General features: G+C 52.3%; 1 protein-coding gene across 2 annotated transcripts in view; it reads left to right on the forward strand.

Annotated features, from left to right (window-relative positions):
• The window catches only part of LOC144944379 (copine-8-like), an 86,983-nt gene that overhangs the window by 44,438 nt on the left and 15,630 nt on the right, over positions 1-26,915 (forward strand). For both annotated transcript variants that reach the window (XM_078872492.1, XM_078872493.1), the window contains exons 9-13: positions 6,078-6,182; positions 9,075-9,116; positions 12,153-12,228; positions 16,166-16,219; positions 22,203-22,264. In XM_078872492.1, the coding sequence (XP_078728618.1) occupies positions 6,078-6,182; positions 9,075-9,116; positions 12,153-12,228; positions 16,166-16,219; positions 22,203-22,264 (339 nt within the window). The remainder of the gene's footprint in view (positions 1-6,077; positions 6,183-9,074; positions 9,117-12,152; positions 12,229-16,165; positions 16,220-22,202; positions 22,265-26,915) is intronic.

Here is a 26,915-nt window from a genome sequence, read left to right on the forward strand (position 1 = left end):
TTCTACGCAAGACGGAAAGCGGCCACGGAGACCGCGCTGGCCTATTGCACGGCGTTGCTGGCTCTTGCCGATGCTGCGTTCCCTCGGATGGACGAGGAGGGCCAAGACGCGATGGTTTTGGAGCAGCTGCTTAAGTTGGCGCAGGACCTGGGGGTCCCCATCAACACAGCTGACGAGATTGATATTTCTTCTTTGAGAGTCGCCACGAGTATTCAAGCGCACGAGGCCCTACAACGGAAACAAGGAGTTGGTTGCAACGCTGCCGTCGTCGCAGCTCCGGGTTCGGTGGTCACCGAACCCCAAGTCGTCAGCCCACGAGAGGAGGCGTTCGCCGCGGGACGACCAGGGGACTGGAGGCCAGGGGCTCGGTCGCCTCTGCGATCAGGCCGAAAGTCGGAGCAGCCGAGATCTACTCCGACCCTCGTCACGTGCTATAACTGCGGCCTCCGGGGCCACGTGGCGTCCGGGTGCCGCGCTCCGCGTCAGCGCGCCATGGGGGCTCGGCTGGACGACGACCGAGAGCCCAAGTCATCTCTACAATCCCCGGCAAGTCGCGGCACCTCACACGCTCGGTCTGTATGCTCGACACACATGGGACGCAGCGTCGCGGCGGAGGAGGGCCGGTTAAGGTTCGGGGATTCGGTTCGGCCAGGGGGGTTCGGCCGGGACCAGGGAGATATTGAATGGGTGGAATTGGGGCATAGAATTGTGGCTGCTTCGGCGGGTTCGTCCGTTGTTACGGGATCTATTGATGGGGTCGAGATTAGGGTATTAGTGGACACGGGGGCGTCGGCAACTATTATATCGGACCTCATTTATAACATTCTTCCAGTCCAATGTCGTCCGCTGCTCCCGGTGGATGTGCCATTTTACGCCACTAATGGGGGATCGTTGGGCATTATCGGTCAGATTAGGGCGTCCATTTGCATTGGAGATATCAAATTGTCAGGACCCGTTTTCGTTTCGTCTTCTTTGGCGGTTCCTTGTCTTTTGGGCACTGATTTTTTGGCTAAAATGCCCATTAAAATTCTTATCGATCAACGATGCATTGAACTGCCATCGGGTCGCGGGATTGCATTTTTAACGAGCCCTACTGACATTCGGACGGCGTGCGCTACGATACAAGCGGTGGCGACACAGACCGTGCATGTGCCCCCGGGTTCACAGATGTTAATTCCCCTCCGGCTGCGGAAACCGTGGGTGAGGGAGGCTTCGGAACAAAGTATGCTTTTGGCTCCTTCTAACAAGGCTGTCGGGGGTCTTGATTTATCGGTGGCTCACACTTTGGTGCGGGCTGACAGGGATCCGTTTGTAATGGTTTTGAACGCGGGGTCGCGGCCAGCTGTCATTCAACAGGGCACCGTGCTGGCTCACGCGGCGCGGGTCCCTGTGGATGATGGGTTGGTTGCGCAGGTGGGCTCGAGCCCCACGCAGAACGTTGAGCTAAGGGAGGACCTTGAGTGGGTCCATTCGCTATGCGCCGCCTCGGACGGTTTGTCGGCGGTGCAGTTGGGTGCGCTGCGCGAGTTGCTCATAGAATTTTCTGATGTGTTCAGTAAACATAAGTATGACATTGGGTGCACGGATTTGTTGCACCACCACATTGAAACGGGCGATGCGGCGCCGGTCAGGCTAAATCCCTTCCACCTGAGTCCTGCGGAGAAGGAACACGTTCAGTCGGCTGTTAACGAAATGCTAGAAGCCGACATTATTTCGCCCTCTTCCAGCCCGTGGGGAGCGCCTATTGTGCTGGTTAAGAAGCAGGACGGGTCCCTGCGATTCTGCGTTGATTTCCGTCGCCTGAATAAGATCTCTGTGGCTGACACGTATCCGCTCCCCAGGATGGATGAGTCCCTCGATGCATTGTCTGGTGCGCGATATTTTTCGACTCTTGATTTGTTATCGGGGTTTTGGCAGTTGCCACTCGACGAAGAGTCGAAACCTAAGACAGCATTTCGGACTCCAGGGGGGCTGTTCCAGTTTAACCGGTTACCCATGGGACTTCACTCCTCTCTAGCGACGTTTCAGCGACTTATGGAGTTGGTTTTGTCGGGCTTGCAGTGGGATACATGCTTGATTTATATGGACGATGTCATTGTTTTCAGTAAAACATTTGAAGAACACCTCCAGCGATTGAGAGGGGTGTTCTTGCGAATGCGATCGGCTAAACTAAAATTTAAACCGGCCAAATGTCACCTCCTTCGTAAGTCGGTTAGATACTTGGGTCACATTGTCGATTCTTCGGGGATCTTCACCGATCCCGTGAAGATGGATTGTGTCGGTTCTTGGCCGACACCTACGTCCGTTTCCGACGTGCGTAGTTTCATCGGGTTTGCTTCTTATTACCGGCGGTTCGTTGAGCACTTCGCCACTATTGCAAAACCCTTGCACGCTCTAACGGCGAAGGGAGTGAAGTTCAAATGGGGACCGGAGGAGGAAGCCGCGTTTCGCTCCCTCCGGGACGCCTTGGTGGGTGCCCCACCCTTGTGTTATCCCGATTTTACGAGTCCCTTTTTGCTGGACACGGATGCTAGCAACACGGGCATTGGGGGGGTGCTATCCCAAGTCGTCGGGGGTGTCGAAAGAGTTGTCGCCTACGGTAGTAGGGTGTTGTCTCCGGCGGAGCAGCGCTACTGCGTCACCCGTCGCGAGCTGCTTGCCATTGTCTTTTTTGTGCAACAGTTCAGACCATATCTCTATGGTCGTCACTTTACGGTCCGAACGGACCACGCGGCGCTACAGTATTCATTGAGGGTCGCCCAACCCTCGGGCCAGTTGTCGCGGTGGTTGGAAGTCCTCTAGGACTATCAGTTTACGGCTACGTACCGTAAGGGGTTGCGACACACAAATGCCGATTGCCTGTCGCGGTTGTTGCCTTGTAATGAATGCGCGTGTTTGTCGGGATCGGCGCGCTGTAAACCGACGCTTGCGGGGGAGATGAGGGCACTGGCTGCGACAGCGGGCGCACCGATCGTGGATGATTCCACTGCCTCTCAGGGTCGGGACTCGCTGCTCTCGTTGTCGCTCAGCGAATGGGGCCGTCTCCAGATGGCGGACAGCTCGCTGCTAGCATTGCGCCGCAAGGTGGGGGGTCCCGAGGGGGACCAGGAGCGCACCGGCTCCTATGTACTTAAGCAGGGCATGTTATTAAGATGGGACAGTTTGTCCCGGCGGAACGCACTCGTGGTGCCTTCCGCTGTAAGGGGGAGGGTTGTTTTGGCGGCCCACGAACGCCTCTTGCATTTGGGAGTTAACAAGACGCTTGCCCTGCTTCAGCGTGACTATTACTGGCCAGGAATGGGAAGTGATGTGGTAAATATTCTGAAGGGTTGCGTTGAGTGCGCCAGACGTAAACCACCGCCCGTGGCAGCTAATCCACCGCTGCAATCTATTCAGGTCTCGCGCACTAACGAGCTCGTTGCATTCGATATTTTGGGGCCCTTTCCAGTCATGCCGAGAGGGAATAAATACTTGTTAGTAGGGGTCGAATACTTTACCCGATGGCCTATGGCGTGGCCTCTCGCTAACCAGTCGGCAGCGGCTGTGACGGACGCCTTCGTCCAGGGCTATGTCCTGGACAAGGGGGCTCCCGAACGCCTGCTCACCGACCAAGGTAAAAAATTTTCGAGTAAATTGTTGCAAGAGGTGTGCGATCTGTTGGGTACCAAGAAGGTGCGTACCTCCCCGTACCACCCGCAGACAGACGGGATGGTGGAGAGACTTCATAAAACTTTGACTTCCATGCTGTGCCAGCAGGTGTGTGAGGCACATGTAGATTGGGACCTGCAGGTCCCGGGGGTCCTTGCCGCGTATAGAATGGCCCCCCATGCAGCTACGGGGTTTTCCCCATTCTATTTGATGTACGGTCGGGAAGCTGACCCGCCAATGGAAACGCAACTTGGCCTGTCCGCTCCACGAAATAATTCTAAATTGGCAGAACATATTAAGTTTAATATTCACAAGCTGACAGAGGCGAGGGAGGCCGCACGGCTTAATTCGCGGGCTCGCCAAATTGCTAATGAACGGTTGCGGGCACGGAAGGTGTCCATGCACGAATGGAAACCAGGTGACAGGGCCTGGCTGCATTGCCCTCAGGCACCCTTGGCTACGTCGCCTAAATTGTTGAGACCGTGGAGGGGACCCGTGGAGGTCGTGCGCGTTGCACGGCCCCAGTGCGTTCAGATAAAGTGGGGAAAGCGCCGTTGGTACGTTCACCCCTCCCGACTGAAACCGTTCTCGCCTCCATATGGCCTCCCCTTGTGTCGTGAGGGCCGAGCGTGTGACGTGACCGGCGACCCACAGGGGGAAATGTCTCTGCCTGATCCACACGTATTTTCGCCTGATCTGCTCCCAGGTGTCTCGGAACTGACAGCTGCCGACCACCGGCGGCCGGATCTCCGCGGCGGGGCCGGCCCTTTCAGGCCCGTTCCGCGCCGTCTGGAGCAGCCGGAACCGCCGGACGGTCGTCAGTGTCCCGCCCCATACGACGGACCAGCCAGACGGACTCGCGCCAGGTCGCGCTACTTTGCGTGACCCGCCTCGTGAGGAGTCGGGGCAGTTGGAGCGCCTCGTCACTGCGTGTAGTCGCAGGGACGCTGGGCGCGTTCGTTTTCTGGAATTCGCTTGTATTGTGTTGTTGTTGACTTTTCTTGTGTTCGTTGTCAATTTGTACATAGTTCTTGTTGTTGTTATGTTACGGGGCACACTGGGGGGTTACGGGGTTTTTTTTGTTGTTTTGGTTGTCGTCTTATCATTGCGGTTGGTTGTTGTTAGCAGCCGGGCCGGCTGCGAGCTATGTGGGAGGGGGTGATGTAGTGGTGATACGCGCTGGGGGTATACGTCGTGTGCCAGCGCGTATGTACGTGTGTGTGTGTGGTGACGCGCGCTGACGGGGAGGAGCAGGCGTCAGCGTGCGGGTGGGGGTAGTGCTGCTGATTGGCTGTGTGCCGGTGACGCGCTGAGAGGGAGTGATCGGGTGGCAGCGCGGTGTGATTGGTCGAGGAGTGGAAACACGCGCTGGGCGGAAACGGATCGTAGAGATAGCGCGTGGTGATTGGGTAACTGAGGAGCGGTGCCGACGTTGAGGTCCGCATCCGCTCCGTCTCCCGGGAGGAAGGGATATATAAGGTGATGCACAGAGGAGTAGGGGGGAGAAGTGGAACCATCTAGGAATGAAGACGAAGGTGCAGAGATAGAGCCCGGAGAGGAGAGTAGAGGAGAGTAATGGAGAGTAATGGAGAGTAATGTACAAGGTGTAGCCAGAGAGAGAGGAAGGTCTACACGAGCCGAGTAATGTACAGTGTGTAGCCAGAGAGAGTGTAAGGTCTACACGAGCCGAGTAATGCATACGGTGTAGCCAGAGAGAGTGTAAGGTCTACACGAGCCGAGTAATGCATACGGTGTAGCCAGAGAGAGGATAAGGTCTACACGAGATAGGTACTGAAGAGTGTGTAGCCGGAGATGTAAGGTCTACACGAGACGGGTACTGAAGAGTGTGTAGCCAGATGTGTAAAGTCTACACGAGACGAGTGAAGAGTGTAGCGGAGGCGTAAAGTCTACACGAGACGAGAGAAGAGTGTAGCAGAGGCGCGGAGTCTACACGAGGCACAGAGAGTCAGCAGCACAGAATCTACGGGAGAGAAGAGGTCACGAGTTGTACCGTTGTATGGTGACCGTACTGTGAAGAAGAGAGGCCACGCGTTGTATCGTTACAAGTCAAGATTTAATAAAAGAAGTGTGTTCCCGTCAAAGGAGTTTCCTGCCGTCATTTCCAATACTTCACCCGTATTGAAACGGCTGTATGCCGTATGAACTGAAAAACACAATTTCCCTGTACAAGACTATGGGCAAACCGTATGGGTTGACTGAAATGTGTTTCCCACATTTTATTTGTCCCGTTCGTTGTCGATCTGCCTGCCCCATTATCCAAAATGTAACACGATCATATAATTAGCACGAATACATTTTTTTTTCAATTGATTCTCGTGCAAAACTCGCGGGCCCAAGAATCGATTTTGGACGAGCAATCGCCACTGTGTCGTCACACCGTGTGTGCGGTCCCACGCTGCCCCCCCCAGGTTCACGATCTCGCACAAGACAGAGGTGGTGAAGAACACCCTGAACCCCGCGTGGCAACCCTTCAGCATCCCCGTGCGCACCCTCTGCAACGGGGACTTTGACAGGTGAGGAGCACGCAGCGCGCCCTGCGTCGCCTGGGGTGTGGAGACACGTGTGCCGTGTTCCACGACCAATTTCAAGCAGGTCCGAAGCCGTACCCGGCCTGTTCTCGTTACCGCCTGGCACGGTTCGTTTTGTCGTCGCAACGCTTCAGGGGTCGTGCAGCTCCGTGAGCTCAGCCCCTACCCCTCTGCCCTGTCCCACTTGCCTTTGTATTATTAATCTTGATTTGAAGCTTTTATGACTGCAGGAATCCACACTCTTTGCTTCTTTCGGTAAAGTCACGTAGGTAGAATTTTTTTTATTTTAATAAATTTGTATTTTATTTTATACCTACGTGACTTTACCGAAAGAACCAAGGAGTTTGTATGATGACATTTTAGTTTGTTTTAAAGAAGATTGAATCTATGCTTGGGATGGGTAACACTATCCTGGTGATTAAAATGAAAACAAGAACCTGACGTTGTATTCTTAGGTTTTTATTTATTTTTTATTTTTACTTTTATTAATTTATATTTTTTTACCTACGTGACTTTACCGAAAAAACCTAAGAATATGAATCCTTGCAGTCACGAAAGCTTCAAATCTAGAACCTGACGTTGCCTAGTGAGGTACAAAATCGACCGCGCCTCTTTCCTCATCGTTGACCCCGTGACCTGACGACTGTTTCTGCGAGGCTGCCACGGGAGTCGAGGCCGTGCCTGATTCTCCGGTTCGCAAGCCACGCCGGCACGCTTCCCGGAGGCCGTGGGAACATGGCAACAGTTGGGAAATAGGCCACAGGACGTGAAGACATGCAGCATAACATGCAGCGTGATCGAGATCACTGAGGGGGGGCCACAGTGGTAAGATGTTAACTACCTCGCTTGATATGCAGGAGGTCATAGGTTCGATCCCGACCTTGACGCCTGTATATTTGGAGTTGGAGTGTTTCTTTCCCTGTGGTCGCGTGGATTTTTCTCCAGGTCCGCCGGTTTGTCCCTCAACATTTAGAATTAACATGTGTTTAGACTATTTGGCTGATATGCATCTGCACATGATAAGCCACTTCGTTGAGCTACCATTTGTGGCCAGGTCGCTTCTAAAAAGAGCTATGTATCTCAGTGGGCCTTACTTGGTAAAATAAATATAGTTTCGTTTATAGTTTAGAGAATGGACACACTCTAGGTGATTTGGTCTTAGGTGTAAACTTTATTAATCCACTGCTGGATGAAGGTATCCCTCAAGCCACCATTATCTACCGTGCTCCTGCGATGTACTCACCTAGCACGTGCAAACCAGCTGATTTCATCGCGCCATCTCCTCAGTGGTCCGTCCTCACGAGCTCATTCCATTCTTACCGCCGCCACTCTGTCATTATTTTTCAACGGTCGGCCATCATCTCTCCTGAGCGACGTGTCCTGGCACAAACACCTCACGACACGGTGTTAGCTTCCCACCCTGAAGGCGTCACCGGGAATCCTGGTGGACTCGTGAATGGGAGTCACGAGGCATCCCCACGGGCGTGGCGCTCATAACTGCTCTCCATGTCCTCAAACTCACAAACGCTGCGTTGGCTGCTCGCACTCACGGCCTGCTCGGACTTGTCACCGCGCTACCCTATAAATATTTATTTATACGTATTCTATTTTTTTGTTGTACCAGGTAAGCCCCCTGCTGAGCTACGTAGCTCTTTTTCAGAAGCGACCTGGCCACAAATGATAGCCCAACGAAGTGGCTTATCATGTTGACATGTATAGCAGCCAAATACTCTAAACACATGTTGAATATAAATGTGGAGGGAAAAACCGGAGGATCCGGAGAAAAATTAATCGACCACGGGGAGAGAGACAATGCAACTCCAAATATACAGCAGCAGGCGTCAGACTCTGGTATCGAACCCAGGACCTCCTACATACCAGGCGAGGTAGTTAACCTCTCGCCACCCACAGCGGGTTGGTCTACCTCGCATTGGCACCGAGCCAGGAACGCCGCCTTCTCTTGGCTAGTGGGGCATCCTGTTAGCACGAGTGTTGCCGCGATGTTATTATTATTCACGGTTCGATACGAAATGGAATTGGTAAAGGTGCAGCCCTGCAATGGTTTGCTTACACCACTGCTGCTCAAAGGGCCTCCAGTCGAGCGGGGCTCTACAAAGCCCCTCTTGAGAGTGTTTTGTCCAATTCCTCCACGCTGCCTGTGTATCGCACCAGCTAGCTGTCGTGAGCACATTTATACAAGGCCAAAGAAGCCCAAACGATGCTTGTGTTAAATTCTGTGACCGCCGGATTCTGTTTTCCAAGCTCTGATTCCATTCACGTGGAATTCACTGAATGTAAATACGTAGAAGTGCAGCCCTGCAATTGCATGCCCATACCACTGCTGGCGGAAGGGCCTCCACCACAGCGAGCTCTACAGAGCCAATCGCTTCGTGGTATTTTTGGCCCACTCTTACAGACTTCCCAGAAAAAAACCCGGTTTCATCACGGGCGCAGCTGCCGGGACTGGAGCCGGGGAACAAAGTGGTGTCAACTTGGTTCTCGCGACCTCTGAGCCACCCGGCCGCCTCTGATTATGGGGCGTCTATAAATGGATCAACGTGCATATCCTAGTATTTGCCCCGAGTACGGCAACCCCAAACTTTGTACCCGTGAACTCTCCGCCACCGCCGCGACCTTGGCTTCGCCGAAATTAAAGATCGTCCCTGAAATAGACGCGGGTGGCGTCAGCGTATTCGGTGTCCTCCCGGTGACGCGCGCCCTGCGTGTGTGGACGAGCAGCGTCTGCGCCTATCGACTCCCGCGTGGTCTTAGGTGTTGGCGCATGTCCCCGCGATGTCTCCCGGCTCGCCGACCTTGTCGCGTCATACCTCCCCGCACCCTCCCACCCCCCCGCCCCCACCTCCCGTGCCTCCGCAGGACCATCAAGGTGGACGTGTACGACTGGGATCGAGACGGCAGGTGGGCCACTTTGTTGAACGGGCTCGGAGGGCGCCGTGTGTAGCCGGCAGCGTGGCAGTGTTGGCGCGGTGGCGGCGGTGGCGGTAGAGGGTAAAACTGTGCATGTTTCCCGTGCTGTGCCGAATACTAACTCATGGGTACATTTTGGCTCTCGGTCTGTTAGAGGTTGGCCACTTCTGCTCTCGGGGGTGTAGGTAGTGGCGGTAATCTTAATTTATGAAGCATGTGTGGAGGGCATTGCAACTACACTTTTTTTCATAAGAGACTTGTGTCATGAAACTAATATAGTGTACATGTCATCAAAGGTCCAAAATCACAGGGTACAGGGTTGAGACAGTTGGAAATACAAGAGGAGGGAAAATTTCGTTTTAAATATAACTTGAAATGTCAGTAATTGACATTTCAATATATTTTTCCATTACCATGTTCATCACCATCATTATACATCATAAATCAGTCATCATTATCATCATCACATATCCATCATCCTATCCATAATCATCATTATCACCACGAACCAATCACCGTTACTTCAAATCGCACTCGACGTGTGTAAGGGACACCGAGGGGTAAAGTCACGTAGAAGGGAAATAATAAAATAATAAAAATAAAACATAATAAGATAAAATTTTCACGACGTTTCGGCCACAACGCAAGCAGCCGTCCTCAGGTGAAGAACAAGGGCTGTCGGAAAGACAGCGTCCTAATGAACACTGCTAAGCTTGGCAGCGTATTTTTAAGCTGGGTCGGAGGAGGAAAGAGCCTTGACAAAGGAGTTTACATATCAACAGAGGAATTTAGCATATTGATGACAAATGCAGCTTAAAAATACGCTGCCAAGCTTAGCAGTGTTCACTAGGACGCTGTCTTTCCGACAGACCTGTTCTTCACCTGAGGACGGCTGCTTGCGTTGTGGCCGAAACGTCGTGAGAATTTTATCTTATTATGTTTTATTTTTATTATTTTATTATTTACCTTCTACGTGACGTTACCGAAAGAAGCAAGAAAATGAATCCATGCAGTCACGAAAGCTTTAAATCGAAAAGGGTAAACCATATTTATCGAGTAGATTTCAAATTGTCGGGTGCTCGCTTTTCCATTGGCTGGACTTCACAGGAGGATCTGGCTCGCGAGTAGACCCCGATTGGAGGGGACACAAAGCAATCAAATAATCGGATTTGCCACGGGGAATTCAAAGGGCAAGAGCCCAGGGAAAATGGAGATGCAAATTAAAGGATGCGTCTGGTGGGGCACGGGGGGCACGGAACGAATTTGCTTGGTGAGAAGGACGGGTCCGTGGGAGGAGGACAAGTGGAGAAGGCGGCCGGGGAGAAGGTGGATCAATAGGAGACCGAGCGGGGGAAGTCGGGGGGCGACTGTTGTTAGCGCCGTAGTGCCTCACGTGCGCTCACCGCTACACAGGGTGGCCGCAAAGTGCCTTTGTATGGGGGGGGGGAGATAACGGCCTGTACAGTTCCTCCATTGCAGGGGGTCGGCAAACCTGCGGCTGCGGAGCCGCATGCCGCCTCTTTAAGGACTGTGCTTCGTGACGTCATTTATGAAGGGCAATGCGGCTCTTGAAATATTTAGGGGGTTTTTTCCTTTTCCGAATTCGACAAAGAAAATGGCTCTTCGTGATGTTTTGGTGGCCAAACCCCTCGCTCTGTTCGAGCTGCCCTCCATCCTCGGGCACGCAGCTGGATTCGTGCCCGAGGTCTCCTTCGCATATTCTTTCAAGTGGATGATGGCTGTTGCTTCGAGTTTCCTCAATAATGCATTTGTCAATCTTTGAGTGTGAAGTGTGGTTCTCCTCGGGGTATTATCGCCGTCGTTGTGACATCTGGGCTTGGGGGCAGTCAGATCAGATCCTCTCCCAATCAATCTGTTGTCCACCTGAATTCCTGATTCGAATAATTCCCGAATTCGGAGGGCATAATGCGCCGGAGAACATTAATATTTCATGCAAAGGGACTGTGACCACCCGGTACGTGTTAACGGATAAATATCTACCCCCCCCCCCTGCGGTCTGTATGTTAAGCACACAGCTCGAGGTGTACAGACAGAGTCTGCACATTAAGTTTTGGATGACCAGAGGCAACACAAGTTTTAATTGCCAGTTTAAAGCCGTCAATGTGTGGCTAATGAAGCTCAAACACCGCCAGGCAACCAGTGTTGTTTAACAACACAATCTTGTGAATCGATTTTGTTTCGTGGGTTACAACTTATTTTCTGTTTCGAGATTTACATTACTTCTCACGTTTTAATCATCGTACGTCTTATCGCGTAACTTCCGCGGTTAAATACGTTATGTTCTTCTGAATTTTCCTTTTAGTTGTTTACACCGAAATTTACATATAACCGAGGTTAAGAATTCGAGACTTTAATTTTCCGGCTGAAGACTCCCCCACCCCGTGTTTAAAATGGGTTCTGTGTCTCGTTCTCCGTCTCGTCTCTCGAGTCTCTCTCCCCGATTCTCACTTCATTCCTTTCTCCTTCTCACGCGTGGCGATCTCACGTCCATCTTTCAAGCGGCACATTATAAATCAAAATTATGATTTCCTCTTTTTGCTGATTTTGATTAAACGGTTTGTGCTTCATAACCATCACCTTTAAAGCGTAGCTGTTATGATTAATGACTTTTAAAAATTATAATTCCGAACAATGTTTAGAAGCTCTGTGAACTGAAACAAATATACCCCGTATAGCTTTTAACAGACTGTTGGGGCATGCGGTTTTAGCGAGCACCTATGAAGGCCAGCATGGCACACGACGGAATGGGTGGCCAGCACCACGCCCGGTCGCCTTTGTATCCCCAGTGGCACCAGATACTCATTTGAGGCAGAGTTGACCCAGGGGAGGCCCAGGGCCGGTTCAGATAATTGTCGCTGGTGTTGGCCATGAGCGGGAATCGAACTCGGGTGCTGGGTTTGTAGCGCTGTGCGTTAAACGCTGCACGGCTATAAAATGACTGAACGCCACCGGGCCCTGCGCTTGATGTCTCCTTCTCATCGCCCTGGCCCCGCCAACCCCCAACAGCCACGACTTCATCGGAGAGTTCACGACCAGCTACAGGGAGCTGGCGCGCGGACAGAACCAGTTCAACATTTACGAGGTGAGGTGACAACACGGAGGGAGGGGATGCCAGAGGACGATGGCGGGGGGAGAGGGAGACGAAGAGTCGAAGCAGGGAGGGAGGGGAAAGGGGGCGGATGGGGCAGGTTAGGGTATCGCAGAAGCAGGTAGCAACCTTCGGCACAACATGGCCACGATCAGGAATGCTGGCGAACAAAGTTGAGCGGCGCGGACGTCGAGAATAAACGCCTCGTTCGAGACGAACGTCATCATCGCACCTCCTGGCTTTCACATTCCTCCTCGAAGCCATCGGTGTATAACCATCAACAGCATCGGAGCATCACCAGACCAATGTGCAACATCTCCTGTAGTCTACGTGGCCACAATCGCAGTAGTGCGGTTTTTGGCTACGCAACCCAAACTATGGGCCATGTAGTAAACCGCTGTAGTCTACGCTGCTTCAATTGGGAAATAGCAAAACTACGTGAAGCCTTTTCGTGGCTCGCAGACCTCGTCATCGAAATTTAGCTCCTGAGGATATTGACAAACACAGGAAGAGAATGGAATGCATTGCTGGAAGAAGGCACCTAGCCATTTTCATCCCTCACGATCTCACGATCCATCTCAGCGCCCGCACTTGGAGCTGATTCAATCGCTGCTCCTTCCAGCGGGCGGACCGTCCTATCTCTCGGGCTAATAGCGCACTGAGCTGTCAGAGGGCGATTATTGCGAGCGATGGACCCTGGGGTTACGAACGGCCCCATCAGGGGACGGCGTGGGTAGGAGCCAGATTAAAAGAGGTGGACCGTGATGAAGATGAAACTCGCTTATCCGTGTCTGCTCAATTAGGCCGTGTGTGTGTGACACGGCATTGGTGGGTACCATTAATCCACCGATGATTCACTTGTGATTTATAAATGAGTTCCAAATTTAGTTTGAGCTGTCCCTATGCCTGTGTGTGTGTGTATATCGTGGGGAGCAGTAGTGTAACCCTTACCTGCGCCACGAACCCAGCCACCTGAGTTCGATTGTCGCTCATGGCCACCAACACAAGTGAGTGACATTTGTCTTAAATTGTCCTGGGCCTCCCTGAGGTCGACTCAGCCTCAAATGAGTACCTGGTGCGATGTGTAAACATCGTTACTGGGGAGACAAAGGCGGCCAGGCATGGTGCTTCCAAACCCACCCCCTTGTGTGCCGTGCCAGCCTCCATAGGTGCTACTCGCTAACAGCACTTGCCCCAGCAGTCTGTTCAGGCTATACGGGGGATGTGTGTCTTTGTTTTATATATATGACTAACCTTTTGCCCGTCCAAGGACGGGTGTATTGCAGTAAATCTGAAACTTGCAAGCAAAAAGCAGAGCGTGACGTGATAACCATTGCATCCATTCGTGTGCAATTTGTCAGGCCGCGGTGACACACACCTATTTAATTTAAAGGTTATAATCCCTTGTTCATCATGACGTCCTTTTTACTTCGATGTCTCAACAGCGTCACGGAGATCGCGTGACGTGAGGTTATGCCTTTGTAGTGAGGGTTGTAAGTTGACGCCGAGGAGGGGGGAGGAGGCGCCTCGCCCCCCCATGTGGAGTGACGTCACCCGCTAATTATTAATGGAGGGGGGGGGTCCATTTGGAGGACGTCACCTGTTCATGATTATTAATGAGGGGGGCTGTTCGATGTGGTGTGACGTCACCTGCTCATGATTATTAATGAGGGGGGCTGGTCGACGTGGAGTGACGTTACGCGTGTTACACACAGACATTCTTTGGTAAATGTAGTCGTCAATTGTAGTGGTTAGCGCACTGCGCTGAAACCTCCTGGGATTCCCCTAGGTTGACTCAGCCTTAAATAAGTACCCAGTGCAGTGTAAACATCATGCCAAGGAAGACAAAGGCAGCCGGTGGGATGCTGGCCACCCATCCCCTCGTGTGCCGTGCCTGCCTTCATAGGTGCTCGCTAACAGCACTTGCCTCAAAAGTATGATGCAACTGTAATACCGTTGAGGACTCTTGGACACCCGGGGTTGAGGCACACGTATTTATTCCGCAACAGTTGTCACAACCACGGACATACAATACTGGAGGGGGTATCGGCCCCCTCACCCGGCTAGCTGGGAATACACTGCTAGCTATCTCTGACCTACCTCCTAGTCCTCCACTAACGGGCTAGGGGAGGCTGTCTGGCCCGACACTGGTAAGTCGGGCTACGGTACCCGGAGTCCCAGAGCACTAGCTCTGGTTCTCGGGACCACGCCGCTGGCTCGGTCCTGCGCGGCCCTGACAAGGGCGGCGTCCCAGGGGAGTCCAGGGCTCTAGCTAGACGATCTTCGGTCTTCACTGGTTTAGCTTTAACATTCTGCCCCGAGCCCTCTGACACATCCCCCTTTATACTCAACCCCCGCTGAGGGGTGGGGCCCCGGGCTGCCTGGTGCGGGCGTCGTTGAGAGCACCCCCCCCGTGCACTCATGTAGCCCCGCCCACTGTGTTTGTTTCCCATAAGCTGCCATGCATAACGGCTCTCTCTCTAACACCCCTACACAACTATAGGGGGGCTCTTTGTATGTGTGCACAAGGTGAACACTGTGTGTGTGTGTGAACGTGTGCGAGCCTTCGACACTTCACGTGGCCTCGAAGTGCACCTGGCCTGGCACAGGCGCCGTGGTGACATCACTGCCACTTTGTGGCGAATGAAGGCAGCTGTGGAGCGGTGTGTGTGTGTTGGCGAGTGGTGGCACAGTGGTTCACGCTATGTCCCTAATTCGGTTCCCAACCACAGCTAACATCAGTGAGGAGATGGTATGAGAAGAGATTTTTGAGCCTTCCCCATGACGACTCGGCGAGTACCTGGTGTGGCGTGCGGACATCTGGGGAGGCAGAGGTGGCCGGGGCGCAGTTGTGGCCATGCCGTTCGCTTGCATGTGTCAATCCGGCTTGAATTGGTGTTCGCTAGCAGCATTGGCTGCAATTGTCCGTTGAAGGCGACATGCGGGATATTTCTCCTTGCCGAGTGTGTGTGTGGGTGTGTGGAGTGGTGCGTGGTGTATGCGGAGAGTGGCGTGCATGGGGAACGGGGATGCAGCACTTCACACCGTGAACCCGGTGACCTTTATTCAATTTCTGGCCTCGGCTAACATAGTTGACGAGCGATATGTGAACCGGTCCTGGGCTTCCTCTAGGTCGGCTCAGCCTCAAACATCCGCACTGGGGACAGGAAGCTGGCGTGGTTGCTCACCGCACCGCTTTCTCGCCGTGCATCTTGATTTATAAACATGCGTTAAGATTATTTTGATTGTTTTCCTGCGATAAATTTCCACACTTTAAGCCGCTTTGTTGAGCTCATTTGTGGCCAAGTCGCGTCTGAAAAATAATACCTCAGTAGGCTGTAGCTGGTGATAACAAAAAATTGTTTCGTATTTATTTTTCTGATCTTGTGCCCCTACTGAACATCTGCGAAGAAGTGCTTCATAGCTCATCGGATTCCTCCAGTCTAAATAAATGTTCTGATTCCGAGAATGCGTTTTCTCAAACTGCACTCGCCCGAGAAATCTATAAGACTATGGGGGTGGGGACCATCATTTGATCGCTGCGTGTGTGTTTCTTCTGCACGTGGGTCTTTGTGCCTTTTGATTCAACGATTTTACACAACGCTATCCCACCAGGTCGCAAGCCCTGCCCAGCTTTTCCAGTCTCTTTTGGAACAAGAGACGGCCAATGCAGAGCAGCCTCCAGGCTCAACCCCCGCTTAGCTTCCGAGATCTGGCGATAATTGGTGTGCATTCTGGATTATTATTATTATTCACTCACGTGCTGCTTTTGTATCGACCTCTACAAACGTGAGCGAGTTGCTATTTGTCTTGTCAATGGTTTCCATTGGCTCTCGTGTGTGGGCGTGGGCGTGTGTGTACCGGTGCCCGCTGACAGCACCAAACGTCTGTGAAGGCTAAACGGGGGATCTTTGTCTTCTGTGTGTTTCAGGTGATCAACCCAAAGAAAAAAGCCAAAAAGAAAAAATATGTCAACTCTGGCACAGTATGTAAAACCCACACTGGCATTCGCACTCACTCAGACACACACAGACTCATGCAGACACACAGACACTGCCAGACACGAGAACACACTAAAATATGTATACATACAATCGAAATGAACACGATATTCCAACTAAGGACACATAAAAGACACACAGAGCCCCTCCCTTCTTCCCCACCCCCAGGCGCTGATATTTACACACTACATTGGTTACTCGAGGCCCTATGTGTATCGTGTTTCAGCCACTCATGTCGGAGTTGACAACCCTCCAGGTGCAGAGGATCACGTGCACACAGCCGGATGTGTCCCTTGCGTTGGGTGACCTTGCATCAGGAGCCGGAGCTGGGGTCAGGGTTAAAACCGAAATTAGTTTTCTCCCCTAACAATTGTTCCGCTCCAACCAATTTGTACCCCCGGGTTAAGGAGTTAAGGTTATAGGTTCGGGTTTATCGTTACGGTTCGGGTGAGGATTAGGCCCCGGGTGATACATTTGTTCCGTCAAAGTTTGGAACTGTACTGAAAGCGAACGGAGCAGCTGTTTCGCCAGTAACGGTGGGACGTGGTGTTAGAATTAGGGTTTTAGTTTAATTTGCACGGGTGTAGATTTTCAGACAACGAAATACGCTTTTGTCAGAACGGACTCAGGGATTACAAAATATTTGTCAAGTGATATTGCCTAATATTGGTTCCTCGGAGGAGCGAACCATTCCGTAATCTCCTAATTATAAGATGCGCACTCTGTCCCCCTTTTATTATTAAAGAAAATGTTGTGGATGTCTTACAATCCCGTAGATGTGTGTGCGTGTGACCAGATTGGTGTATTGTTATTGAGACCGGACACAAATTTGGGCTGCGTCTTACTTTCCAGATCACCTTACAATCCGGGAGAATACGGTATCATTTATTCCTGGGGGAGGCAATGAACATTCGAGTGGAAACACAAATCCTCTGACGCCGGGTTCACATCCCCGTCGCAGGAAAATTACCGAGACTCCAGGTGTTCACTTTCGGTGGCTGAACCAAACCCAGACGAGCGAGCTAATTTGAGGCAAAATTTTGGCCTCTTTTTAATTGCATGGAATTAACCGCACGGCAGTCACAACACGCCCCGCCGGTGGAGCACACACGCAGCGCAAAAACACTCGCCCCGCTCGCCCGCACGCTCACTCGCGGTGGTGATCGCCGTCAGCGGCCTCCGGTTTGGCAGGTGGCTGGCGAGGCGACGGCTCGCAGGGCCCCCCCCTCCCCTCTCGCCAGGCTTGCTACGCTTATTAGGAGGATAATTACGTTTCGGCGAGAAGCACAACAAAGCCACAAGAGCGCAAGCTCCAAAACACACAAACACGCGTGGGCGTGGGCCGAACACTCAGCAGCGCGTGCGCGTGCTGCGTAGACTCGGCCTTGAACGAGTAGCCTCCTTGCGGCTACTGGGGAGGGAGACCAAGGCAGCCGCGTAAGCGTGGTCGCTGGTCAGCCCCCCCCCCCCCATCGTTGTGCCGTGCCGCCCTTAATAGGTGCTCGCTAAGAGCACTTTGCCCCAACAGTCTGCTATAGGCGATACGAGTGATCTTTGTGCGTGCTGCAGCCAGCACCTCTATTTGGCTTACAAAATAAAACACGCAATGTAATTGGGTGAGAATAGGTTTTCCCCTTTTTTCTAAAATATGTATACATACACACCGTTTGCGACTTGGCTCGAAAGAAAGCTGTCTCTGGTGTGGACCAATCAGTTTCAAAGTCAATGCATATATGATCAGAGTATGTTTTTTGTTTGCATTCTGACCACAAGTATTGTGGTTAATGCAGACATGATTTCTTGTAGAAGGTTTCAGTTTGGTGTTTTAACATCTTAACACAGCTGTTTTGTTGCCAGAAAAAAGGGGAAACCCTCTTCTCATATCTTGGTACTGGCAAAGGAGGTCCCATGATGTAATGTAATTGGGTATTGGCCTAAATATCCCAATGTTTGTAAATTACTCCATTGGGATTAAACACACACACCCACATCAGCATTCAGCAACATCATCCCCTATGGCGAATAACTTAAGCTGTATCCTCTTGAATAAGAATCTTGAGACTGAGTGAGGCTCTCCTGTGCAAGTAAAGGAACTTAATAATAATAATGATCACAAATTCAATCGCGGGTGTTTAATTGTTACCGCGGATGTGTTCGGGGGTGTGCCGGTGAAGCTCTCCGGTGTGTGTCGGGTCGTGCCGTTTGGCGTTTCACTCCACCTGCTGGGGCGCCACGGTGGCTCGAAGATGTTAACAGCCTCGCCTGGTACGCAGGAGATCGTGCGTTCGATCCCGACCCTGACGCCTGTATATTTGGAGTTTTGCATGTTTTCCCCATGGACGCCTGGATTTTTCTCTGAGTCCTCCGGGTTTACCCTCCACATTTCGAAACAACAACACCTGTTTAGAGAATTTGGCTGCTTTAAATTTCAACATGATGAGCCACTTCGTTGGGCTATCATTTGTGGCCAGGAGCTGTATCGTTCAGTGGGCCTTACCTGGTGAAATAATAAAAATAGTTTGGTTTTTAATAGTAGCTTCTGCAGGAACTGAATATTTCCATTCAGTTTTCGGCAAAACCTGCAAAGCACATCGGGGAGAGAGCTGTGCAGCTTTGAATGCTGCCCGGATGCGGCTAGAATTGCTAGTGCTCATTGTAGGGATATGGCCACAAACGCACAAGTCCTCGTTCCTTGCTAAATCAGCCACTCAATTGGCGAACAGCACACACAGATGATCGTAAACCTTAGATAAATAAATAAAAATGTAATGATGAATTTTATAACAGCGTAATTGCATCTCACGATCACTGAGGAGTAACCACAGACCAAGCTGGAAGGCTGCCAGATGGTGAGCAGGTGCCAACGGTTGTTCCGCAGTTCCCTATATATCAAGATGTTTTCAGCCAATTACTGAGTGTTTATGTTGCTTGTGGGAGGAAACTGGAGCACCCGGGAAAAAAAACCCACACGTGCGAGGGGGCAACCCTCTATCCCAAACAGAAGGGACAGACGATATCAATCCACACTTTGCCGTACTGCATTCTGCTGGCGAGCCAGGATATTGCCACTCCTCGATTCCCATGGGGTAATGCAGCCGCGTAATGTTGTCATTGGCGCGGTGGCCCACCAACTCTCACCGCCTCCACGGCGAAGGGTTACAGGCCCTCGTGCGGAGCCACCACCGCCCGATGTGTGTTTGCGTGCAACTCCCACGTCGATATTCTCTGTACTGTCAAGGAACACCTCGCTGAGTCTCAAGACCGTGTGTTTCGGAGGGTGCTACTGCATTGGGGTGTTTGGCAGATTCCGTAAACGGGAATTTTGCTTCACGTGGAAGCAGCCGGGAGAAACCCCGCCAAGTGCACGAGAGAGCATCACTTAAAGACCCGCACAGATAGATGCAAAATTATAATCACAAGCCTTGCTGTCTCCTGGCCGTGCCATCGTCCGAGCCTACAGTACCCAGAATTCCCAGAGAGCGAGCGGGTCCAGCACCAATCAGCGGCCGACCCTGCCTGGCTGCCGAGATGTGACGAGGTTGGGTGCGTTCAGAGTGATCCAATTTGGTGGTCGGTTTGTGTGATGCAGATATTACCATTTCCCCGCGGATTAGGAACTCGCGCACAATCTGCGGATGAATTTACTCGTTATTATTGTCCGAGTTTACAACAAAGCCAGCTTTGTTAATGCGACTGCAGCATTTGCTGTTGTTAAACGCAGCCACCTAACCACATATAATTATTATAATTTATTGGTCGATGTGTGTACCATTTATACCAAGCGACAGTTCAATGAGACCATGAGTCTGTTTTTTTAGGAGAGAGTTTGGAATTTAAAACAATGCATATAATCGTCATCAGCCATCATCTATCTACTGCTGTATGAAGGCTTCCTCCTCTAGCCGTCTCCATCCCTCACAGTCACGCGAGATGCATCAAAGCGTCGAGTTCCCGCGCACAGGCCGATCGCGTCGCCCACCGGCCGTCAACATCAGAATGTTTATGCTGGATGAATCCGATGAACTGCGATGCTCTGTTCACGGACATGCACATCTAAATAAAACGTCTAAACATCTTAAACAACGATCAACGATGAATTTAAAGTTGAAACAATAAACTACCCCTTGACAATGCGCACACAACTCGTTTGTCAATGCACTTCAGGATCAGGACCCCCCTCTCGCCGTGCGGGTAATACGGTTCTTTAACTCTAATTCACTGCACCGTTTGGTGAAGGCGGAGGGGAGAGCACAGTTGGGAGCACAGAAGCACAGTACAACAGTAGATTTTTTTTTCTGCACTGCGCTCTCGCTCGTTGGCAATAATTATTTTTTTAATATTTAACTTCGCTTCCAGTGCGATACAGTCGTAGTTCAGCTGTGGCGGTGGCTCCGCTTCAAAAGCAATTGCGTCCGTAACGAGCGAATGAAAAACGAATTTCCAAAATCTAATCGGGGATCGGGAGGCAGGGACGACGCGAGAGCCGGCGCTCGCCGTGACAGCCCGCGGAGGAACGGGAAGTTGGGGAGGACGGGCGGGCGGGCGCGCGTGCGGGATCCCGTGAATACGGTTAGCGAGCACGCGGGGTCGGGCTTAATTGGCGGCACAATCTAAATTTAGCCGGTACCACGGGAGGGCAAATCATCCCTCTCTTGACGATTCTCCATCGGATGCTTTTGGATCAAAACGCACCAGCCGTCTCTCATGCCGCCTCACGATGGGGCCCATTCTTTTCCAAAAATAGAAAAAAAACTCTTTCTCTACGCAGCAGACTGCTGCGCCACGCTCAAGCGCCTGGTCTTGTCACGTCTCAAAAGCTAAGCAGGCGTGAGCCTCGTTAGGAACTGGATGAGAGACGGTGCGGATGACAGCATAGTAAATGGATTCTCGAATCTTACACGCGTTTAGAGTATTTGACTGCTATAAATGTCCACGTGATCAGCCACTTCATTGGGCTATCGTTTGTGGCCAGGTCGCTTCTGAGTAGTGGGTCTTACCTGGTAAAATACAGACACTTGTTTAGTTTATCTGTACAGCTTTTGAGTGCATGGTGCATTTTCTCTTGTGACTCGCGTTTCTTCCCACGTTACGCCAAACAATGAATGGAATTGGTCAAACGTGCCAACGCTGAAGCACCCTCCTGTAAAAGTCTTGGGACTCCACAAACAAATAGAATATGTTTATCTCCTTCAACCTCGTGGCATTCCAGACCATTATTAACAATATGACGCAGAATAATTTGTTTCAGCAAGCAACGCTGCCCGATAATATTAGTCTGCGTGTGGGGATCAAGGCCGCTGGTCAGCTCCCCCCAATATTCAAACATGCTCAAAATGCCCCCCCCCCCAATATATTGCTATAAAAATATTTTTAAAATAATCATTGCTATGCTATGTAAATAAAAACAACAATTTGCTAAACCTTGGCCACAATATCTGGACTTGTCTTCATATAAATCAATGCATAGATTTCTGTTTATATGATTGTGGTCATGATTGTACTTTATTAATCCCTAATCCCAAACATTAAATACAATGAAACAAGAAATGGTAAAAAAGTAAAAACAGAGCAATGTAATACAACACACTATTAGACATAATTGTAACAAAAATAAAGAAAAAGTGCATCCCATGTGTTAGTGAATTTTTTAACATTTTAGGCAGGAAATGGCAGCAAATTCGTTTTCAAATTTAGATTTTTTTTCTGGGTTGGGACCCCCAGACCCCCTGGAAGATTTGGTCCCCCCCAATGTTGACTCCATAGCTACGGCCTTGGTGGGCATACACGATAAGAGGTCTGCGCACATATATATTAATACTATCCATAACGCTCCACAACGAGCTTGCACCCTGGATACACAAGCTCACTACTTGTACAATTAACCAAGCAGGTAGACTCTCTGCCCCTGCTTTTGCCAGTGTAGCGCTGCGATTAGTAATGTCCCCGACCCTCTCGCACCTGCTACAGGTGACCCTGCTGTCCTTCAAAGTGGAATCCGACTACACCTTCCTGGACTACATCAAAGGAGGGTGGGTCAACACGCACATGCAAACCGACACACACACGTAGGCACACTGGAAAGCACGCGTGCGTATACCAATGCGAAACGTTGAGGTGTACATACGCATGGACACACACACACTGACAGGCAAGCACACATGCACACACACAGGTTAGCGCATACATATCTGCACCTCCGATTGGCTACGTACGGTGCGAAAGAAGTGCAACATACACACAATGGCAGGCAAACACATGCACACATACACACAGAGACAAATATCTGCCGTGTAGCCTTAACCAGACTGTTTGGGCAAGTGCTGTTCGTGAGCACCTATCAAGGCTGGCACAGCACACGAGGGGATGGGTCGCCGGCATCACGCCCGGCCGCCTTTGTCTACTCAGTGACAATGTTCACACATCATCACAGGTACTCATTTGTATGTATGTTGAACTTCTTTTGCACCGTACATAGCCAACTGTGCTAATCAGAGGCTGAGTTGACCTAGGGGAGGCCCAGAACCGATTCAGATAATTGTCACCAGTGTTGGCCTTGAGCGAAAATCGAACTCGGGTCGCCGGTTTCGTAGCGTTGCGCGCTCACCGTTGCACTACACCGCGTGCCACACACACACACATACACCCCCAACGACAAGCATACCCACACATGCATGCAAACACTTCCATAGTCTCGCGCCGGCAAGCAGGCATGCTCATGCATGGACACCCACCTGCGCGCATACACACCCACCAAGACAAAGATTCCCCGTATAGCCTTAACAGACTTGCGGGGCAAGTGCTGTTAGCGGCACATGGAGGGGGTGGGTGGCCAGGACCACGCATCCGCACACACCTGGGCGCACACAACTCGAGCTCACCCGCACACCCACGCACGCGCACCCACGCACGCACGCACGAGCACACTTGCACCCACTCACATACGCTCACAAGAGCACCCTCTCGTGCGACAGGCCCCCACCTTCCATCACATGCCTGTAAGATCCCCCTCGCTCGAATACGCCCATCGCCATGGCAACAGAGCCCTGCATAAATAATGCATTGGAAAAAAAACACCCACAGCAGCCAACCGAAGGTGGGAAATGAACGCAAAAAATAAATGGCATATTCATTCAGGACAAAGCCCGGTTGCCTGCATGTGTCCAGGTGGCCACCACAACACAGAAGTTAATTTTGCAATCGCCCTCCAAGGCGGGAGGGACTTGCTAAGGGTGCCCACCTCGTTGCAGCAGGTAACGTCAAAATGTCAGCGCGCCTTTTGGATGTATAAATAATTATCAAATGCACGCATTTGTGGCTCCTCGCTGCATGGCTTCTGTTCGATTCAGGGAAACCACTGACGAATGGGAAGGCACCTGGAGCTGCTACCAACAATCGCCCGAGCCCTGTGGCCGTACATTGGGATGTTTAGCCAACTCCAGTAAATTTGTGTTCATCAGTGAGTGCTGCCCCCCTCCTGCGTGAACCACGGGGCACTTGAATGGATTTCAGAGGTAGTTCTGTGGTGTCCGCCTCCGCAGGCCGCACGGCTCTGCGAGAGATCCGAACGGCTTCTTCATCCCGTGCAACGCGGCATCGTAAACGCGCATCGAAATAAGAGTAGGGATTACAAAAATATTCAAAGACGAAATATTAGCCAGCGGACGCTGACCAAGGGGAGAGAACCGTTTCCTGCCTCGCATCCAAAACCAAAAGCCAGCGCGTGGGTCACAGCCGGGGAGGTCAAGTGGCGAACCCTGGCAGGCAGCGTAAACTTGTTAGCGCGCTGACATTTAAACCTCTCACACCGGCGATGAGAACGAGGCAGCAGCGTGAGACATGCCCCCGCGCCACGCAGCCTGTCCCCCGGCCACCTGCTGCATCCACAAACAACAGCGTCCTCACACCCGAAATTTAGCGCCCTCTCTCCTACAGCTGGGACCGTCGGTGGATTCCGTCAATCAGTCGACTCTCGTGTTGTAATCGGCCGCTCTTTCTGCGCTCGATCACTCGGGCCCCCTTCAAAAATTGCTGCACCACCATCCTGCCTGCCGAAGGCAGGAAACCCCCTACAAGCCGTGACCAGCACGGCGCGGTTGATGATGCTGAAGATGTCACCGTGACCCACCCTTCACTTACCGTCCAGCGGCACAAGTGGCAGCATAGGTCAGAGTTGGCGGGGTTTTTTGTCCTCCCAACGATTTCCGAATTCTTTCTCCGATCGGTCGAGCAATCGAACCGATAATCGGCGGAGCAGTCGATATCTCAAACAATCTGTGGAGCGATCAATTGCCTCGATCGTTGTGTTGCAGCCCGGCCGTACTCTCCACGGTCGCAGCGCTGAAATGGCGACTCCTGTCTGCCGGCCGGCACGACCGCTTTGTTAGGCAGAGGTGGCCGCAACAAAGCGGAGAGCAGCGATCGGTCTCCTTGACGACGTCCCGGTGAAGTGCGTCACGCGTCGGACTTGCCCTGACCCCCGGCAGCAGCCCGGACCAAACGCCGGGGCCGCACGGGAGCGGTTTCACCTCCCTCGCTCGTACGGATGCCAATCGCGTCAAAGTGATTCCTCCCCAACGCGAACGAGCATTTGACGCGTCGGAGCTCATCCCCCGTCTACGACCTCTGAGCCAGCGGTGGAGATTTTCGCGTTTCTGTGGCGGCGGCGGAGAGTCCATCCACAGGACAACGACCGTTGACTTCCACCGCAAAGTGGTATCTATTTTATCGACCCTCAGAGGGACGATGGGCTGAGTCGACCCCCCAACCAGGATTTGAAGTCACGACCTTCCGATAGCCGTGAACCTCTCGCTCCGCCGCTGAGCCACCAGGTCGGATTGCTTGCGACGAGCAGCAGCTAGAAATCGATGTGGCGTGGTTTGATTGGAGCCTGAGAAGGGCGACTTCGATTCCTGACGGGCGCAGAACTTCGAAGCGACTGCGTCCGTAGTTGTCGAGGCAAGGGCAAGGTGGGCCGCCAGGAGGCTGCCACCGTTCCTAGCCGACACGCGGTCGCGAATCAGCAGCCCCCTAATCTTGGGGGTGGGGGGGGGCTGGATCGGGCTGAGCTCCCCCCCCCCCCCCCCCCCCACTAAATTCTTACCATCATCAAAAGCAAACCTGGTCAGTCCACTGCTGGATCAAGGCCTCCCCAAGCCAACATTCAAGTGGAAAAGCGTTCGCACAAACAATTCGTCCAATTCAGCGATGGGCGTTGTAGCCCGCGCGGCTCATCGGCTCACCGTGCGCACGGAGGGAGAGAGAGAAAGCAGACGTCGCCACACCGCGACCTGTTGCTTGTTCCCTTTCGCATTTAACGTCTGTGTAAAGTCCAACGCAAATCAGGGTAGAGTGCTCGTGAAATTGACCGTGCTCGAGTTTCCTTGACGGCTCATGGAGACTGAAGGTTGCCACGCGGTGCCCAGGCGGGGAATGACTTCGAACAAGGTGGCTAAGCGAGAGAGTGAGCAATTGGAAGGTTGCGAGCCCGAATACTCGTTTTGGGGGGAGTTGAACTCGGAACATCATCCCCCTGGGGTCGATTAAGACCAGCACCACTTTGTGTGCGGTAGTCCTGCGGGAAGACTCGCCGCCGCCATAGGAATGTGGAATTTCCACCACCGTCTTCAATGCTGCAGATGAACGACGAGCGATGCGTCAATCGTCACGAGCAGGAAATCGCTCGGAGGGGGAGGGGTCTGTGCGAGGGAGCGACCGGTCGGTCCACTGTCACTCAAAAGAAAAACTGAAAAACCAAACCACCTCTGGAATTGACTCCGCATCTCCCAAAGGCGGACGTCAACCCCTGGGATATGAAAACTTTTAATGTCGCACCGTAAGTCGTCGCCATTTATCCGTGGGACGTCAACGTCGTCGCGCGCGCTCACGTTCGGCACGGGGCTGTGCAGCGACTGGCGTCGTTGCGTGTTTCCGAGCGCGCAGACCGAGCTTGACTGCCGGCGTAAATCACAAACCGAGCAAATCCGCGACGCGGCGGCGGCGTCGTCGTTAAGTCCGCCGATGAATTGCAGCGCGGAGCGCGTCGAGTGAATTGGGGCGCGTGCGCGAGCCGGCTCGCGCACGCGCCGGCTCGCGCGCCCTCACTCGTGCCAGAGAGTGTACGCGGGGACGGAGGGATCAATTAAATACAATTTCTGTTAAGAGGCAAATGACGGCGGATAAATAAATAAGTAGGCGAGTGGCCACTACCCCCCTCACCCCCCCTCCCCCGTTCAATAGCGTGGCGCTGCGGGGGCGGGCGGGCGGGCGCAGTTCGCGTAATTGGTTGTAGCAGCAAAAAAAAAATCCGAAATGGCAAAGCGCTCTTACAGTGTAATTACTACTGGAGAAGGGGGGGGTGAGAGAGGAGAGGTCCTCCGCTTTGTCTGACACACAGACAAAGATCCCCGATATAGCCTCGGCGGCCTGTTGGGGAAAGTGCTGTTTGCGGGCAGCAACTATGGGAGGCCGGCACCACGCCCGACCGCCTTTGTCTCTCCAGTGGCGACGTTTGCACATCACACCAGGTACCCATTTGAGGCTGAGTCGAGCTAGGGGGCCCAGAACCGGTTCGTATAATCGTCATCGATGTTGGTGGCTGTGAGCAGGAATCGAACTCGGTTCGCCGGGTTCGTACGCGCGGCGCGCAACCCTCTGAGGCAGGCACGCGGGCACGCGCTCGTA

Source organism: Lampetra fluviatilis, chromosome 34 (assembly GCF_964198595.1).
Source record: "Lampetra fluviatilis chromosome 34, kcLamFluv1.1, whole genome shotgun sequence".
NCBI lineage: Eukaryota > Metazoa > Chordata > Hyperoartia > Petromyzontiformes > Petromyzontidae > Lampetra > Lampetra fluviatilis.